This window comes from Chelonia mydas, chromosome 5 (genome assembly GCF_015237465.2).
Source record: "Chelonia mydas isolate rCheMyd1 chromosome 5, rCheMyd1.pri.v2, whole genome shotgun sequence".
NCBI classification, from domain to species: Eukaryota; Metazoa; Chordata; order Testudines; family Cheloniidae; genus Chelonia; species Chelonia mydas.
This window is the reverse complement of record NC_051245.2, coordinates 87,624,609-87,643,209: the sequence shown is the minus strand read 5'-3', so window position 1 is coordinate 87,643,209 and position 18,601 is coordinate 87,624,609. Positions and strand designations below refer to the sequence as shown.

The following is an 18,601-nucleotide window of genomic DNA, read 5'->3' as shown; positions in this document are numbered from 1 at the left end:
GGGTTAATGCAGCCAAGGGTTGGATTAGCACCTCTTTTCATGACTGAGAATCTTTGGCTGGCCTCAGTGGCCTGGCTTCAAAGAAGTAGGGTAGAAAAAAATAAACACCTAAAACTAAATGGACCAGCAAGCCTTCCACATATGGTTAAGGATTTTTGTCTTGTTACTCTTTAAGGCTGTAGTAGACTGTGCGAGTGGAATGGACTTTGGATTCCAGGTCTTTGGAAGAGAAGAGCTCTCTTCACATAGCATATGGAGATAGTGCCATTATCTTGAAAAGCAAGCCCTGCCATGTGAACCAGTTAACTTAATGAAGCATTTATCTTGTGTCCACAAGTGACATCTACCAGTATAAATGCAAGATGCTGACTTGCTGACATGTGCCCTATAGCTTTCATATCCATATATTTGGGGGGGAGAGGGGATCTTTCCAGTTAATATTTTTTACAATGTTAGAGACTTTAAAAGTCATAATCCTGGAATCCTATTACTACACTAAAAGAGAATTTGAAAATGTTTACTTCTGAGAAGGAAGCATTTAGGGTTACAGCAGAGAAATTATAGGAGAAAGAAGATGACACGCAAGTAGATGTAGAGAGGAGATACAAACAGAAAATGTTGCGAAGACAGGTCTATTGATATGAACAGAAAAGAGGTAGGAAGTGGACGTTACGAGGACTATTGGATTAGTGGGAGAGAATCAGGAACAACTAAGACATGGGAGTGTGAGAATCTTACAAAATAATAATTTAATACCATAGAAGGTAAAGATGACAGAGGACAAGCTAGCATACTGCTGTGGTCAGGATGACAGTGATTTCATTCAGCAGTCATTGCCCTCCTGACAACAGACAGAATGGTACCACTCTTATTAGTAAATCCCATATTTCCATATCTTCCATATTCTTAAACATTGTCCCTGTATATTCTAGATCCTGATTTACTATCTAGACTATTTTGCTTCCATTCATTTACCTCGTCCATTCATTTTCTAATTTTCAAACTCTCTACCGTCTTCCACTTCCACAACCTGTCTGCCCTAGTCTTTTTAGTGTTTTCAGAAAAGTTTTGGTTCACAGTGCTCCTCAATATACTCTGCTCTCTTGCGGGTTTACAAGTATTGTGTTACCCTATTCCTTGATATTCTTGCCTGTAGACATTTTCTGTCACTGGCCTTCTCGGGGAGCAGTGACCTTTTGGGCTTGCAGAGCCCTTCCTCTTCTGTTTACTTCCATCAATACGTGACTGGGGAGGAGAAGTCACAGCTGCCAAGCTTATGGAGCCAGTGTTGCGGGCACAGGCGATATTTATTTTCAAACTCCCATTTAATGTTTCTGGGAGTCAGAGAGAAATTCTCTCTCACAGTGAAAATTTTTAGGGCATTTCACATAAATTTGTAGATCTGACTTATTTAATTAAGTGTCCCATATTCAAATCTTCTTTTTGATTAAATCAGACTTTAAATTAGTTGTGTTCAATTTTGAAACTTAGAGTGTAAAATTAATGAAATTATCCTAATTTTTTCCAGTCCTTAATTGTGTAGCTACATGTATACAGTAGCCAGGTGGTGTCTCTCGAGCATAGAATAAACATGTACCTGAAAGTCAGACTCTCTGCGCATCATCCACAGAAAGTTAACCTATTTTTTATCCCCCTCTTAGTATGGACGAACACCTTTACATCTGGCAGCAAATAATGGAATCCTTGATGTTGTCAGGTACCTCTGTCTCACTGGTGCCAACGTAGAAGCTTTAACCTCTGTAAGTATAACAAATGTTATATTGCTTACTTGGTTTTCTACATAAAAGAAAACAATTTAAAGCAAAAGTGATGGTATATTACAATTGTATTTTGGAACAGTAAAAATTTTGTTACACTACAGTATATAACTCTGGTTTGATAAATATTCTTAGTTGCCCATGCACAGATGCAGCCTACCCTGATAAATAATAAATTTAAAACAAATTAAGGTACAGAATCCTATACGCTTATCCACAGGACCTTAACTGAGAGTTATTTGTGCTGCTCTGTTTTCATTGAAGCACAATTTAGCCATTTTCCCTGCAAGTCATATACCTGTATAAACACATTTTAAAATCTTTTTAAGAGATTTTTTTCAAAAGGTTTTCGTCTTATTGCAGTGAAAAGAATATTTCATGGCATACATGCATGGGTGAGTGAATGGGTGAGCTAGCATTAGAATATACTTGTAAAGCAATTACTATCTGTCATGTTGATCTGCACCACTGCTTCCATCAGCACCACCCAAGGTATTTTTCATTCTCAGAAGAGTTGACACGTGTTCCCTTGATTAGCATATCCAGGTTGATTAAGAACAACAAGCTATCACACACAACATTGCCCATATATTTAACAAACAAATACTATTTGTCTGCAAAAGAAATACAGCTGGATGGATCATCCTAAAATAAAAAAACAAAAAATTCAGCACATCTTATTCAGGCTAAACTCCTGCTGAAGTCCACATTGGTGAAAGTCAAATCATAATTTATGTGTAGCCAGGAGCCCAATATTTTTGAGATTGTGATAAATGAAATTAAAGAAAAAAATGTATCTACTTGTTTGTTTTGTGAATTTGACAGCACTTGGTGTAGTAGTCCAGTTTCACTGTTTCCCTCTATATTCAGCTAACTTGTTGGTATCACCAGGTTGTGTGGGTCTTTCACAAAGTGACACAGGAGAGAGAGGGTGAATGCAGTTGTGCCAATTTTTATGGTTTTGCAGGGCCTCAAACATATTTAGTACCTGAAGATACATTTTTTTTATATTGACTATATTTTAAGTTTTCAGTTTCCTTTGTTTTTTCCTGGTTTCATCATTTCTAATTACCAAAATAAATGCATAAACTGAAGCTGTTTCAGCTTATCCTCATTCTCCTATTTTATGGAGTACTTGATTCAGTATTTATAACATCAGCATTAAACACCGTGGCAGTGATTGTGATTTAACAAAGTTTATCTACATATAGAAAATTACCAGTGGAACTATACCATTATAGTTATATTGGTTTAACTATCTGTGTGGACGGGGCTGTGCTCCTTCCAGAAGCGGAGTTCCTTTTTCCAGTGAGCTTAGATCTCTTTGAAAGTGATGAGAAAGTGAATTGTGATGACACTAAGGTATGTCTATGCTTAAAACACTACAGCAGTGCTGTTGTCACACTTCCGTGTAGACGCTATCTACTCTGATGGTAGGTAGTGCACCTCCCGAAGAGGTAGTAGCTAGGTCAACAGAAGAATTCTTCCATCGACCTTGTGCCATGTACGCTAGGGGTTAGGTCAGTCTAGCTACATCTCTCAGGGGCGTGGATGTAAAAGCCTAATGTTGACCAGGCCTAAGTCTGGCAGGAGAAGCCGGCTGATTAAACAGGAGAAACTCCTGTTTATGCACAAATATCAGGGCAATGAGCATGTTGGTGGAAAGAGGGAATTGGAGAAAGTGAGTACGTGGTGATTTAGTGAGGTTTCTTTTTTTTTTTTTTTAATTTACTGGACTCTGATGTTAAACTTATGTGGAAGGTCCAAATGGTGCTTCTCGGTGAACCTTTTAGTTAAATTATTTTCCGAGCACCATTTTTCACAGTTCATTAATGCCTAAAACATTAACTTTGGGCTGGAGCTTGGTAATTTTTGGAGACTTTTATTTAATTTTGAGTGTATAAATGTTTTTAGTGGTTTGAGAAAATCACTCAGAACATTAACAACGTTCATGCTCCTGGAACGTGCAAGCTGTTCAGATGTTTAAAAACAATAATAATAAAAAAAAGTGTGCTGCATGCACACATGCAGTTTGGCATCTCAGTGTTCCATCACATTATCCGGTATCTTCTGGAATTTTAAATGCCCAAACTGTTTAATTTGAATAACTGTATGTGCAAACATGTAACTAGCTGTTTTCATGTACAGCTACCGAGTTTGCATCAAAGTTTGCAGTAATTGTGCCGAAGGGTATGTCTACGCTGGCAAGTTTCTGTGCCACAAATTATACCACTTTTAATAAAATGCTGGAATTAAACCGCTGTTGCATGTCCGCACTGTGCTCCTTGCATCCACATGAGCAGCTCTTGCAATGGCAAAGACAGCAGTGCATTGTGGTTGCTGTCCCACTGTGCAACTGGCCACAACGTGCTTTGGGAAGGGTTTGCAATGCCTCATGGGGCAGGCACCGTCTCAGATGATGCAGGTTTCCCAATCCCATTGTTCAGTGGGTATCCTACTACATTGCCAGCTGCTTTTCAACTGAAGTTGGGGAGGGGGAGGTGTGTGATGGGGAGTATGTGTGTCTGAAGTGGGGGAAAGAGTGTGTGTCAGCATGCTGTTTTGTAAATTCAGAGAGCGACAGGAAGAAACCAGTCCTGAGACAGGGGGAGGGGGAAACACCAACATCAGCCCCTGCTTCCCTTCCTGGACTTTCTGCGCACACCTTCGTCTGTGATCAACAGCGGGACATTCCACATTAATAGTTTGCTTTGTGTCCCGGAGCAGATCAGCACAACAGCTGTCAGAAATGGTGCTTTGAAAAGGAAGGGACGCCTGTCTCAAGGGCAGCTGAGTTCAAAACAATGAGCAGAGGCATTATGGGACAACTCTGGAAGCCAATTACAGCGCAGAAAGCAATCAAGTGTTTTCACTGGCAATAGAGCACTGGAGCCTCTGCACAAATAGCCTTGCGACTCTCATTGAGATGGGTTTTTTGCAGCGCTGCAATTGAGGAGTTTCTGCGCACAAAGTGGCTTGGCAGTGTGTACATGTCTGCAGTTTGAGTGCAAAAAGCTGCTTTACTGCGCAGAAACTTGCCAGTGTAGATAAGCCCTAATCTGCATGCACATATTAAATACTTGTTCACGCTTGGAAAATTAGGCCCTTTTTGGATGCCAAGTTTGCTTAGCCACTGCTCTTCCAGTAACTAGCTCCCTACTTTGTAAAGCATTTGTAAAGTTAGCTTGAGTAGGAAAGCCATTTATCAAAAAACATTCTATTTCGGCTGCATGTGTATATTTTCAAATACATGTTGTAATATACAAATACATGCTGTACTTTGCAGCCAGACAATTTTGCAGCCTCTTTGTATTCGTAATGATTGACATAAGAGAAGGGTAATGTTGTTCCTTATATTTTTCCCTCCATGGGATAAGATGCCTCCTTCAGGCAGTAATACGTAACCCACTAATGCCATGTTCTCTGCTAATTAAACCTCAATTGCTCATAATAATCCTTCCTGCTGACGTGACCCTCTTCACAGTTCAGTGGTTTAAGCTATAGTTTTGAAGTGAGGTGACCAGAATTTAAGACCATTTATCATCATCACTGGGTTAAAAGTCACAAATCCCCCCACCCCCCTCTCCAAAGGCTCTCAAGGGTTCTTTACACAAGGTTTCATTTCTGCTTTTCCTTTATGGTTACCTTATTATTTTCTATGGGTTTTAGTTTATGTTTTGATAAATTACAATATAGCTTTATATTTTACATAGCATTCCGGGGCAGTTTGTTTAGAGATGCTGTACAGGGCTAAATTGTGAGTGTCCAACTCCAGTTATTAGGGCTGGGTGTGGTTCTGTCACCCTGCTAATGTGGCTTAGAGAAGCCACCTCTCCACTGTCATAGATGTGACTAATGTGGGCTTCACAGATTCAGCCCCATGAGCACTCACACCTAGGCTGTGAATGTTGATTCACAGCTTGGCTCTGTGGACCAAAAATCTTGTTGGGGCCCTGTGCAGGCTCCCTGAGTCCCAATCACACTGATTTCACAGCATTATGGGCCTTCCATGACTCCTAGGTTTTCAGTCCATGTTCATAAGTGTTTTCCAGAGCAAAGGGGAAGCTGGATCGGCTACTGGTTTGCTTCTGCATCCCTTCCGTACATAAATCACTTGTGCAAATCACTTGACCTTCCTTCCTCAGTTTGCCCATGTGTAAAAGCAGGATAATTACTCACAGAGGTGGTGTGAGGATTGGCTAATGGATTAATTATCTATCTAAGCTACTTGTATGGCCCCCATTACCAGAGTATCAGAGCGCCTCTCAATCCTTAATGCTGTTATCCTCACAGCATCCATGTGAAGTTGGGCAGTGCTATTTTCCCCATTGTATGGATGGGGAGCAGAGACACAGAAAAAGTGACTTGCCCAAGGTCAAGAAATCTGTGGTAGAGCCAGAAGTTGAACTCAGGTCTCCTGAATCCGGGAGCCCCCTAACCACTAGACCTGCTTTTTTCCCCTCATACAAGAGAACAGAAGACCAAAATAGCAGATGGTGTAGGATGGTCAGAGAGAAAGTAGGTTTCCCTAGAGGAAAAAAGCTGACAGGGAGAGGAAAAGGAAAGTATTAGACATTCAAATATTTGTTTGGGTAATGCTGCAGCTAACTATGCAACTGAGGAAGAGATTTACAGAGAAAATGGTAATTTAAATTTACCCACTTGTTGTCAATTTCAATTCCTGCTTTTTCCTGATAGTGATACATTGCTGTTCCTGAATCTCTAACAACCTTGTCTGAAGTTATTAAAGTTGTGGTATTCAAATTGAATGTTATGGGGACCTGAAAATGTCTCCTGTAAGTAGACCTTGACTTTTCATCGACAAGGACATTTTATTTCAACAAAGAAAATGCACATATACAATGAAGTTTATTTTATTTTAGATTTAAGGATGTGAAAGCCATAATTCATCAATCATCTTATGTGCTACTTATGACAATGCAGATTTGTCATGAAGGACTGGATGTGATGGGAATAAGGAGTGAAACCCCAAAAGACTTAATTTACCAACAATTTTTTGTAAACACGGCAAAGTAGAAAAAGGACAAGTTTAAATCGAATCATAAATAAAGTTGTTTTGCCATCAAACACAGCACAAAAGCAGTACCATTAATATAGTCTTAAGAGAGTAAAGGAAGTAAGCAATTTTTCTTACGACTCATTTCATATTAAACTGCTGACCTATGAAACACAGGTAATTAAATGTCAAGAGCAGAATGCTGAAGACAGCTTTGCTTCTCCTTTAAAACTTGCTGAAGCTATTTAAATCACAAGCCATACACTGGTTTCAGAGTAGCAGCCACGTTAGTCTGTATTCGCAAAAAGAAAAGGAGTACTTGTGGCACCTTAGAGACTAACAAATTTATTTGAGCATATGCTTTTGTGAGCTACAGCTCACTTCATCGGATGCATCCGATGAAATAAGCCATACACTGTTTGTTTTTTTGAAAACCTAGATCCAGTAGCTAATTCACCACTGTCAATACTTACATGTTAATAAACATAATTTACCTGCTTTACATAGTAATAAATATTCTGATGCATGTCCTTCTGGTGGCCTTTTAAAACTGTATGTGGTATGTAATATGTATATAGATGTTTCTACCATCCACTAACATACTGTATATTTAAATGGGAGAGTGAAGAATGATCATTCAAGAGGGGAGTACTGGCATTGCTCTAAGCCTCTGAATCCAAAGCATTCTGTTACTGTTATGTCACGATACCGCTTTGCAAAAGAGTGGCTGTTTTTCTGAATTTTCTTATCTTTTTTTTGGATGATTAAACAAACTAGGGGGACTACAGTTTAGGGGGTAATCCTGGCTATTTTTTCTAATCCATTTGCTTCTGACAGCAATTTTATTCCGTTACTGCCATTAGCAGAACTGAGCTACACTGCACGTGTTTTTCTGTTGCAGACAAAAGGAAGCGATTACACTTAATAACTTGTCTTTAACAGGATGGGAAAACAGCAGAAGACCTCGCTAGAACAGAGCAGCATGAACATGTAGCCAGTCTTCTTTCAAGACTCAAAAAGGTGGGAATGCCTGGCTATCTATTTGGATGCATGAGGGTGGGGGTTTTTTGTAGGTGAGGGGAGGGTTGAGTGATGTTATTGGTATTTTAAAGTTTGAGGTAGCATTTTGAACACAAATAATGAGAAAATAAAACCTGCATCAAAAGCATTAGTCAAAAAGCATTACAAAACCACTCAGTGACATAATTAGGTAAAAAAAATCTTATTAATTTGGCTGATGTGTGACATAGCTATGATGTAATAGACAGAGTGTGTAAGTTTTTATTTTTTCTTTTTCTCATAGATTCCACAGACAAATAAAGGGATCATATCTCATGATTGTCCAAGGGCCCTATCTCCCAGAGATTTCCCATGGGAAAATGTGGGTGCTCAGAATCTCATGACATAGGACCCTAAATCTGCAGTCTAGCAATACTATTCAATGAATAGTTGCCAGACTGAGAGGAGCAAAATTAGATGTAATACTTCTGTTGAGGTTGTCAGCTGAGACGCTGCTTCTAGTATTAATTTATTTTTTCTTAAAGATTTAGACATCTCTTTTTAATTGCTGAGCCTACATATTCACTGAAGCATGGGTGTCACCGTGAGGATGTGTCCCCCTCACTTCCAGTGGGGGTAGGAGAGGGAGGAAAACAGTTCCTTTCTCACTCCACCTTTCTGCATTTCTCTCTCCACTCCCCTAAATGGCCTTTTTTGGATGGGGAAGGCTCAGCTGCTCCCTGTTCACTCCCCTGTGCTCAGCTGTTAAGTGGGAGCAATGCAAGGGCAAGAGCTGCACTCCGATTGTCGGAAAAGCTGCCCAGCAGCTTTGTCTGAGTTGCTCCTTGCTGCCAGCTGGGAAGAAGAGGACAGATTAGTTGGCTCCAGCTCCTGTAGCTAGCAAGAGGGAGAAGGGAAAAGGTTATGGTGGTTCTCTCTCCTCCCCCACCAGCATGGATCTTTAACAGCCTATGGAACGGAGATACATCAGGCAACGGGTGAGTTAGGCCATGTCTGCGTTACAGGGACTATAGCGGCATAGCTCCGTAGTATAGATGCAGCGTACAGTGATGGAAGGGGTTTTTTCTATCACTGTAGCAACACCGCCTCCCCGAGTGACGGTAGCTAGGTCTCTGGAAGCTGTTGGGTGTATGAGTGGGAGGAGGCAGCGAGCACTGTAGGTGATTGCTGAGAGTGAGCTCCCAGTTGGGGAGGAGGAACTGGATGCACTGGTCAGAGCTTGCACAGGGAGGAAGACCCCATGTCTTCCAGGGAGGAGAAGTAGATACTGGAATGTGTGCAGGCGCGAGAGGAGAGAGGGAGGCAAGAATGAAGGCTTTCTAGGGAGGAAGGGGAAGAAAAGAATCAGCATAAGTGGGATTTGAGACTTTTGAATGTGGGGGAGGAAGGAAAACTGGAAGAAATGAGGGTACTGAAAGAAAAAAGGGAAAAGAGGAATGCAGAATGAGAGACAAAAGAACAGTCTCAGGGAAATACTCCTAAATCAATAGCAAAGGTTTTGGGAGGCAACAAACAGAGCATTATATAAGAAAGGGTTCTCCAAGGCACACAGTAGAATCACAGAAAAAGTTGATTGAAGATGGGAAAAGGGAAACAAAAAACAAGCTTAAAATTATGATGGAGAAATATTGTACTAAAATAACTACGATGGCTGTAACCACAAAATGTTTCAATATTGTGTATGTGTGTCTGTTTCACCTATAACTTATACCCACTATTGTATTGCAAATATATATATATATATACACACACATACATACACTTAAAGGATCTATGCAGGTCACAGTACTATTACCGAGCCTTGTGGGTGAAGGATCAAGGACGCTGGCTCTACACTGCAAAAAAGAAAAATAATAATAATAAAAGACCTGTGGCACCAAGTCTGAACCCTGTTCTGCAGACTCAGGCTTGTGCTACAGCACTAAAAATAGCAATATAGATGTTCCCTCGCAGGCTGGAGTTCAGGCTCTGAGACCCATTCCCCTCTCCAGGTTTGAGTGTGAGCTCCAGCCCAACTGGGAACATCTACACTACTAGTTTTAGTGCCCTAGTGTGAGCCCAGATCTGTAGATCCAGGCTCTGAATCTCACTGTTGTGGGAGATTTTTTTTGCTGTGTCAATGTCACTGAGGCCTGATCTACATGTAAAATGTAGGTGAACGTAACTCTGGCACTCACGGATGTGAAAAATCCACACTCTTGAGTGCCACAGCTCTGCCAGCCTAAACCCTAGTGTAGAGAGAGCTAGATCAATGGAAGAATGCTCCATCGCTTGGGGAGGCGGTGTTCTTACAGCGATGGCTATAGGCTGTCTGCACCATGGGATTATGCCAGCATAGCTACAGCGCCGTAGCTGTGCCGCTATAGTCCCCGTAGTGTAGATGTGGCCTGTGGTTCTTGGTTCCCCCTCCACCTTTCCTCTCAATCTTTGGGGCAAAATGATTCCACTGCAGTGATGGTGCATCAAAAACTGTAGATATAATCAGGGCTTATTGGAATCTGTTCTCTTCTGAACAGTTCTAGGGCTATTAATTGGAAAAATTCCCAGATTTTCTGCATTTCAACCTTGACTTCTAAATTCTGGTTGATGGACTCATTTTTTTTTAGTTTCCTCTCTTCGTTAGAGCTAAGCCACATTTTACTGCCAGTTCCTGGGATTTATTTTGATGCAGCAGGAACAAAGTGCAGTGTTTCACCTCCCTGCCTTTCTTGCCTCCTACTGCCCCCTAACTTTATAACAAAATAACAGAGTGAATATCTGTTTTATACCTCCCTTTGCAAAAAAAAAAAAAAAAAAAAAAAAAAAGAATGGGGGTAATGAAATTTCAAGAGAGTGAGGTACTTTAAAACTTGCTCTGTCCCCAGAAAGTAGCACAGTACTTTACACTGCTGTTCCATAGTAACAATGCTATCTGAATTATGTGACTTAAATAAAAACTTACAAGTGCCTTTCACCTAGTTTTATTTGAATTAAATTGTTGCAAGTTTATATTTTTCAGTAATGCTCAAAAATAATTCTGCTTGTTCTAGAACAGCTGAAGTTAGTGCTGATCAAGCATTCTGGATCTCTTCTATTCATGTCCATTCTAAAGATACCAAATAAATTGATCCAGAACGTAAGGAGGCACATTGCTAAATCCCTCCAATACACTTTATTCAGGACAGTGTATCCCAGAGTATTTTCAAACTGTGCTTAAACGGAAAATGCAGCTTTTAGGCTTCTTATTGAGATTTTTTTTTTTTTGCATGGTGATTAATGGATCTAATTTCTGCATTTTGTTTGATTTAGGATACACATAGAGGACTTTTTATCCAACAGCTTAGACCTACTCAAAACCCACAGCCAAGAATAAAACTTAAGCTGTTTGGACACTCAGGATCTGGGAAAACTACTCTTGTGGAATCTCTCAAGTGTGGTCTAATAAGGAGCTTTTTCAGAAGACGAAGACCAAGGCTTTCCTCCACAAATTCAACCAGATTTCCACCTTCACCCTTGTCTACCAAACCATCAGGTATCACTTTAAGGCTTCTGGTTTTATAGCATTTAAAGTAAGAGAATAATTATTTCTATCTTAGTGCTTATAACTATATGTTTTAGAGTAGCAGCCATGTTAATCTGTATTCACAAAAAGAAAAGGAGTACTTGTGGCACCTTAGAGACTAACAAATTTATTTGAGCACAAGCTTTCGTGAGCTACAGCTCACTTCATCGGATGCATCCGATGAAGTGAGCTGTAGCTCACGAAAGCTTGTGCTCAAATAAATTTGTTAATAACTATATGTGAAGCACTGTTGGCTTGATCTCTAAAAGTAAAGATTAGGAGAATGGATTTTAGGAAACCAATGCAGAGAAATGGCTTTTATTGTTGGTTCCTGGCCAGCAGGATGAAACAGTCAGTGTGAAAGATACAAGATTAGCCAGAGAAACTTTTATTGCATCAGATGAGATGGAAAGTAGAGGACCTGACCACTTGTCGCAAGTATTCTGGAACTTTTTTGCAAATGTAAAGGTGTTAAATCTGTGTCCTGACCAAATTCTAATTTTTGGCAAAATATAATTGGTCGTCTCTGGCCAAGGAACATTTTCAGTAGACTATGATACTATCTACTTCCAGTCCTAAACTGTTTGTGTGATATTCAACAACTACTGCATTCTATCCTAGAAGCGGCTGTACTAAAGTAATAAGTGAATTCATCCTTGTTAATACCTCTTTGTTAGATGGGAGATAGTGTGTGGGAGGTTGTTGGGGGTTAAAGCTTTTTGAGGTCCCTGGATGAAAGGATGCTGTAGAAGTGTTATTTTATCTATTAGATAAGCTTTGTTTTTAAGTTGGTTCATAATTAATGAAGTAATCATAAATAATTACGTGTTTATCACTTATCATAATTTTTAGGTAATACGTGACCATGTTAGGAAAAAGTATATAGTAACAGCTTTCATCTTTGCTCAACCTTCAGTCAGTTTATTCCAAGGATAAGAACTCTGGTGAAAGAACAGGCCAAAAGGTTTCTGGCACAAAGATATAATATATGAATGATCAATGAATCACTGAAAGAGGCTTTCACATATTACACAGGAATTACTTAATGAGAGTAGAGCGGAAATAGATAAGAAATGCTCTGTTCCATTAATCTCAATTTATAGGTCCTTGCACAAGGAGATTAAACTATCTATCAAGAAATGCAGGCATATTATCTACTGGAGTTAGCACAGGAAGGATGGGGGTGGGGTTTTTTGTCTTTACTTTTTTTTAAATGTTAGAAACCAGTGGGAATAGGTTTTCAAGATCAAACACAGCCATATGAACAAGAGAGATACGGGCCTGGGATTTTTTTGCACATATCACCACAGGCTACTGCATACAAAAACTCAGTCCCATGTAACCATATGAAGCAATGAAAAATCTTTTTACTTTATTTATTTAATTAATTACCCCAGTTCTGGAAGAAATTGCTTCGTTTTATATATGGTATTATGTACACAGTATTGCTTTAAGTAAAAAACTAAGAATGACCTTACTTAATATATACGCACGCACATGCTGTATGAGGCATCAGATGAGCACAACTTAAAGAAATACATAATACTGTATGCAAAAAGAAGTAAGCCTATAATTACTGTAAAACCCACAAATATGAATTTCCTAACATTATACACAAAAAATATAAAACCATAATGTTGTGCTAACATTGTTTCATTTTAATCTATGCTCAGTCTTTTAAGCACTTTTAGAGTCCTGGGCTTTTTTTGGGTTTGGTTTGGTTTTTTTGGTTGAAAAATATTAAATAAATGTACATTGGTGTTACTGCTAATATTTGAGATAAGAAAAAGGCCTCCTGAGCTGATGGACGCTTACAGTAGTTTAACACTATAATGTGCATCTGATTATGTGTTTGTTATATAGCTCATTAAAAGCTTGTGTTTATCAAGTATTTACATGAACGCTCTGAAAATCATATATATAAGTGGCAAATGTATAGTGATACTGTACTTATACTGCTGAATTATCTCACGCACAACTTGTTTCCATATTAAAATCTGTATATCATAATGGTAACTTCAATATCTGGTGAAGGGTGAAGAATTCTTTGATTTGTCTAATAGAGGGGGCTGACTGATAATAAAGACTACTTTGTGGTTGTCTTTCTCTTTCTGGGCTGACCTTTCAGAATCTAAATTGGTTTACACAGAGATTTTGTACCCCTATAACTAGGGGAGGGGGTTGATTTTTTTAAAAAATCAAAATAGTTATACCACACAATCCCTACTGTAGATGCAGTTATATCAGTATAAAGTTATATGGGTATACCTTATAGTTGCATAGGAATAGCTATACCAATATAAAGCACCTTTATACAGCTATAAATATGTCCACACGAGGGAGTTGTAGTGCTTTAATAATGGCAAATTAAAGCAATACAACTTCTGTGTATAGAAAAGCTCTAACGGATGAACCCTCATTTTCACAAACTGTGTTCTGTCACTTCCATTATTTTGCCCCACCTGTGTGTCTTTTACAGGCTAACAGTGCTATAAGGGGAACCTAGAATTTGCCCTTTCACACCACTAAAACTTACTTCTAGCACATCATTACTTTATCATTGGATAATATAGAAACTAAAGTACCTGCCCAGCCTGTGGGTGTTCTTGAGACCAAACACATTAGAAATTGTCTAACAGTTACTGAAAACCTGAACATGTCTCTAACTTGGGGGGAAATCTCAGCACAGAGAGAAACTGGAGAAGGTCTGTTGAACGATGTTAATCAAACACATTGTACTTCACCTCTATTCTCTTACTTTCTGTCTTCCTTATTCCCACCTCCTTGTGTGCTTTCTTTCTTACACTTCCATGGTTCTCAGTATCTTCCTCTTCCTTTTCTCTCCTCTCTCTGCCTCTTTCATCCCCTTCTTTTAAAGCCTATTATGTATAATTCGATCTCTCAGAGCCATTTTGCCAAAACAGGGTATTTTAAGGTACTGAATCAGCTCTAGTGAGAGGTATTTTCTGGTTCTGAATCTTGAGCACAAACATTGTTCACAGCTACTGATGCTACAGCTACTGATACTGGGTGTCTCTATTTGAAGAACAGATTTTTTTAAATCAAATTTTATGCCCAGCACATGATTTTGAAATGATCTGTTTCTAAACTCTTTATGGTTTGTAATCTTCTTTTTCATGACTCAGTTTCAGTGAGCATTACAAATCTTTACCCTGGCTGTGAAAATGTTAGCGTGAGAAGTCGAAGCATGATGTTTGAGCCAGGCCTTACCAAAGGGATGCTAGAAGCATTCGTTTCACCATCTCACCATTCTCACTGCTCTGCAGATGACCAGTCTACAAAGGCCATCGACATTCAAAATGCCTACTTGAATGGTAATGAATTAATTGAATTAATGTGTGTTAATTCTATATGACTGACAGTGGCTTTACTTGTTTTAAATATTTGAATTTGAAATCTACTTTAAGCATTACCCTGAACACATCCACTAGTGCGTATCTTTTTAAAGCAGAGATTAAACCAGAGGTGGGCGAACTACGGCCCGCGGGCCACATCTGGCCCACAGGACCGTCCTGCCCGGCCGCTGAGCTCCCGGCTGGGGAGGCTAGCCCCCAGCCCCTCCCACACTGTCCCTCCTTCCCCACAGCCTCAACTCGCCGCGCTGCCAGTGCTCTGGCCCACCGCTCCTGCCAGGCAGTGTGGTGGCATGGCTGGCTCCAGCCAGGTGGTGGGGCTTGCGAGCTCCTGGTGCTCTGAGCAGCATGGTAAGGGGGCGAGGGGTGGGGGTTGGATAAGGGGCAGGAGGTTCCGGGGGGGGGGGGGGGGCAGTCAGGGGACAAGGAGCAGGAGGCGGTTGGATGGGGTGGAGGTTCTGGGGTGGGGGGAGCGGTCAGGGGATGGGGAACATGGGGGGTTGGATAGGCATGGGAGTCCTGGGGGGCCTGTCAGGGGGAGGGGGTGTGGATAGGAGTCGGGACAGTCAGGGGATAGGGAGTGGGGTGGGGGGTTGGATGGGGGTAGGGTCCTGGGGGGGTGGTTAGGGATGGGGGTGTCCCGGGAGAGGGCGGTCAGGGGACAAGGAGCAGGTGGGGTTGGATGGGTTGGGGGTTCTGAGGGGGGCAGTCGGGGGTGGGATGTGGGAGATGGTGGATAGGGTGCGAGGGCCAGGCTGTTTGGGGAGGCAGAGCCTTCCCTACCCAGCCTGCCATACAGTTTTGCAACCCCGATGTGGCCCTCGGGCCAAAAAGTTTGCCCACCTCTGGATTAAACCTACATAAAGCCCTGTGAAGTTAAACACATTATAAAGGCACCACATACATTGACGGGTTTATGTATCAATTATAGCTATAGGTATAGGTACTATAATTATAGGTACTTTTTTTTTTTAAACCTCTCAGCACAAAAGGTCTTGGACCAGAAGTGAATCTTCATTACTTGTATGTCATCGTAGGTGTGCATAATTCTTTGTGGGTGCATAGTCATTAGACTTGGTCCTTGCCACAAAGACCTTACACGTGAAACTCTGTTTTTATTCATCATCTTGTCCTATTGTAGATGACCTGATCTTTCCTCAAGTGAAACTCAAAACAGGGCTAATGTTTTACCTACCATATCAATTGTTCCAGGGTCAAATGGGACTTAAGCTTTTAATCTTGGTTCAGGGAATATATTTGTAAATGCAACATACTGTAAAACATTTCCCAGGTGTGATGAGCAACTTAACATGTAGTCAACACTTGTTGTTAGTCCAGTTATTCTCTTTCAGCACAATCATGTAATAGATTTAGTTTCTAAAATGTATTAAAGCTGTACTGCAGACTGTCAGTAGAAACTATTCAATTGTAAAAAATCATAGCATAGATGATTATTCCAATTTTTTATTTTTTCTATAATATTTATAAAATCATCTTATTACTTTATAAAATCATTACTAAGTAAAGACGGTACAAGTGCATATGCTTTCAGCCAGATTAAGAGAGAGACTGTGAGAAGCTAACACATCTTTCATTTACAGCAAAAATAGATGTCAGAAAACAACACACCAGGGCTAGTGTTCTTAAGTGGTAATTAGCAGTAAGAGGTGATTCTTAAAGCCCACTCTGATTTGGCAGTAGTTTCAATTTTATAAACCAAAATGGGCTGTTTTCTGAATAACCCTTTTATCTTCTCTTTTTGACACCAGATATCATACATCACAAAGAAGTAATTGGAGAAATGTTTAGTTGCATTTTCAGGAGCAAGAGAAGGAACGGCAGCTGTTGTTTCTCTAATGTCTAGTGCTCTGTTTTGTTTTCTGAAGGATTTAATATCCATAATTTCTGTACAAAGCCGGGGCTCATTTAATCTATAATGCACAGTGTCTGTGACTCCTGGAACTTATATTTGGCTTCCAGATGTCAGCCCTGGAAAAACTTTGCCTCCAATATTAAAAGAACAGAGCTCCTTAAAGAAGTTTGACCTGCTTATCAATCTGTCCCCTTTTACAGGAATTGGTGATTTCAGCGTGTGGGAATTCTCTGGGAACCCTGTATATTTCTGCTGTTACGATTATTTTGCTGCAAATGATCCCACCGCAATTCATATCGTGCTTTTCAGTCTTGAAGAACCTTATGAAATCCAGTTAAACCAAGTGACCTTTTGGCTTAATTTCCTGAAATCACTCGTCCCAGTTGAGGAACCCATAGGTATGACATGCTGTGTGTCTATATGCCTTCTGTGGAGGAAAGAAAAAAGTTTGTGTTTCCCTGTAACTTTGAGTCCTATTGTATGTTCATCTTCCTGCATCCTACTGAAATCAACTTTAAACAAAGTTCAGTATAGAGGTGAACTTCTCCCTCACACCAGAGGGTCTAAACAGGGCCATAGGCACGTAACCCTACTAAAATTGTGTAGGTTCCGCTTAAATATTGTGGAGAGCCTTGCATGGTTCCTGAATTGCTCCCTAACCCCTTAAACTGAAGTTCTTGTATCAAAGAACTACTTTGACATTCTTGTGTACTGTCTATCTACATACAGGCTCCAAGTGCACTGGGTCTTTAAACCAAGTTTGGAAACATTGTTTAAATTCTGTTTAAACCCAACCTCAGTTAAATTGCTTTCCAGCACTAGCTGGGTTGGCCGGTGTGGATGGGTCTAAATCATGTTAGAATTGTGTTTTAAAACTGTGCTGACTTTCTGCATGTGCTGCTCAGACCTGTTTAGCTGGAACTATATTTAGACTTTAAATGAGCTTAACTCCTTTTAAGTGTTGGTGTGGATGGAGCCCAATATTTGTAGTGAATTTTGCTTGACATCTGCTAAAGGTTTGTTCAGTTTTTAAATGAGATCTCTAGTTTAATACTCTAGCTGGTTGTGCTGTTTGGAATTGCTTGTATGTCAAACAAATTGACTTGATCACTATATCTTAAAAAAGATTAAGGTCACCTATTCTTGGTTTATACCAATTTATTTAGCTTTTATTGCAGTGGAGCATTCATCCACACACCCTGACAGTTTGATGGAAGAACCAAGTCCAGGGATCTGTCTTGGCTTCATCAACCAAAACTCTGTTCAGGCCAATGGATACGATTAGACATGTATGGAAAAAGAAAACCCATGAAGTGATAAAATCACTGTGTAATTGCCTGGCAGGCATTTAAAAATATTTATCTAGAGCTGAATGTTCCCTATGTCCTATTGATATTTTGGCTAATATTAAATGCACTATCTCAGAGCCCAGGCGATATTCAATATTCCTTATTTATGAACTTAATACAGGTCAATGTTAGTTTGCCTTCCTCCAGTTCAGACACACACATGCCTTTCAGTTTCATTTTGAGTTTTAAAAAAAAAAGCTAGTATGCAAGTAGTTGTGTAACAGAGATGATAGACTCAGAAGTTTGCCAAAAATTAATACTGAAGCTTTTAAGTTATTGATTTAATATTCCTGCAGTTGCTAGAATCCAAATTTGATTCAGCCAAATATAGAACTAAACTTTGTCAGTTCTTCTTGCAAAATGATTAGCAATATTTAAATAGTTATGTCAGTTTAACTATAGTACAGTAATTAACAAAGTTGTTCAACTTGACCTTGCTGCTAATAGTTTATAAGAAATCCTTCAACTATCCTAACAAAGTGTAGTAGTAGCGTATATTAACAGAAATCTTAAAGCTCTGGAATACTTTCCTCTCCAATTCCACTAGGTCCATCATAAAAAGCCAGAAAACAGGGTGCTGGCTGCAGTATAGTATACTGCTTCACGGGCCACAGAACACTAATTTTGAATCACTAGACATATAAAAGGG

At 39.9% G+C, this 18,601-nt stretch overlaps 1 protein-coding gene across 10 annotated transcripts in view; it reads left to right on the top strand.

Moving 5' to 3' along the window:
• Positions 1-18,601, top strand: part of DAPK1 (death associated protein kinase 1) — a 122,777-nt gene that overhangs the window by 95,123 nt on the left and 9,053 nt on the right. For 8 of the 10 annotated variants that reach the window (XM_037901746.2, XM_043546420.1, XM_037901747.2 and 5 more), the window contains 5 exons: positions 1,662-1,760; positions 7,738-7,815; positions 11,104-11,326; positions 14,503-14,691; positions 16,804-17,001. In XM_037901746.2, coding sequence (XP_037757674.1) covers positions 1,662-1,760; positions 7,738-7,815; positions 11,104-11,326; positions 14,503-14,691; positions 16,804-17,001 — 787 coding nt within the window. Of the gene's footprint in view, positions 1-1,661; positions 1,761-7,737; positions 7,816-8,098; positions 8,793-11,103; positions 11,327-14,502; positions 14,692-16,803; positions 17,002-18,601 lie in introns of those variants that run through there. The other 2 variants (XM_043546426.1, XM_043546427.1) reach the window with 1 other exon arrangement.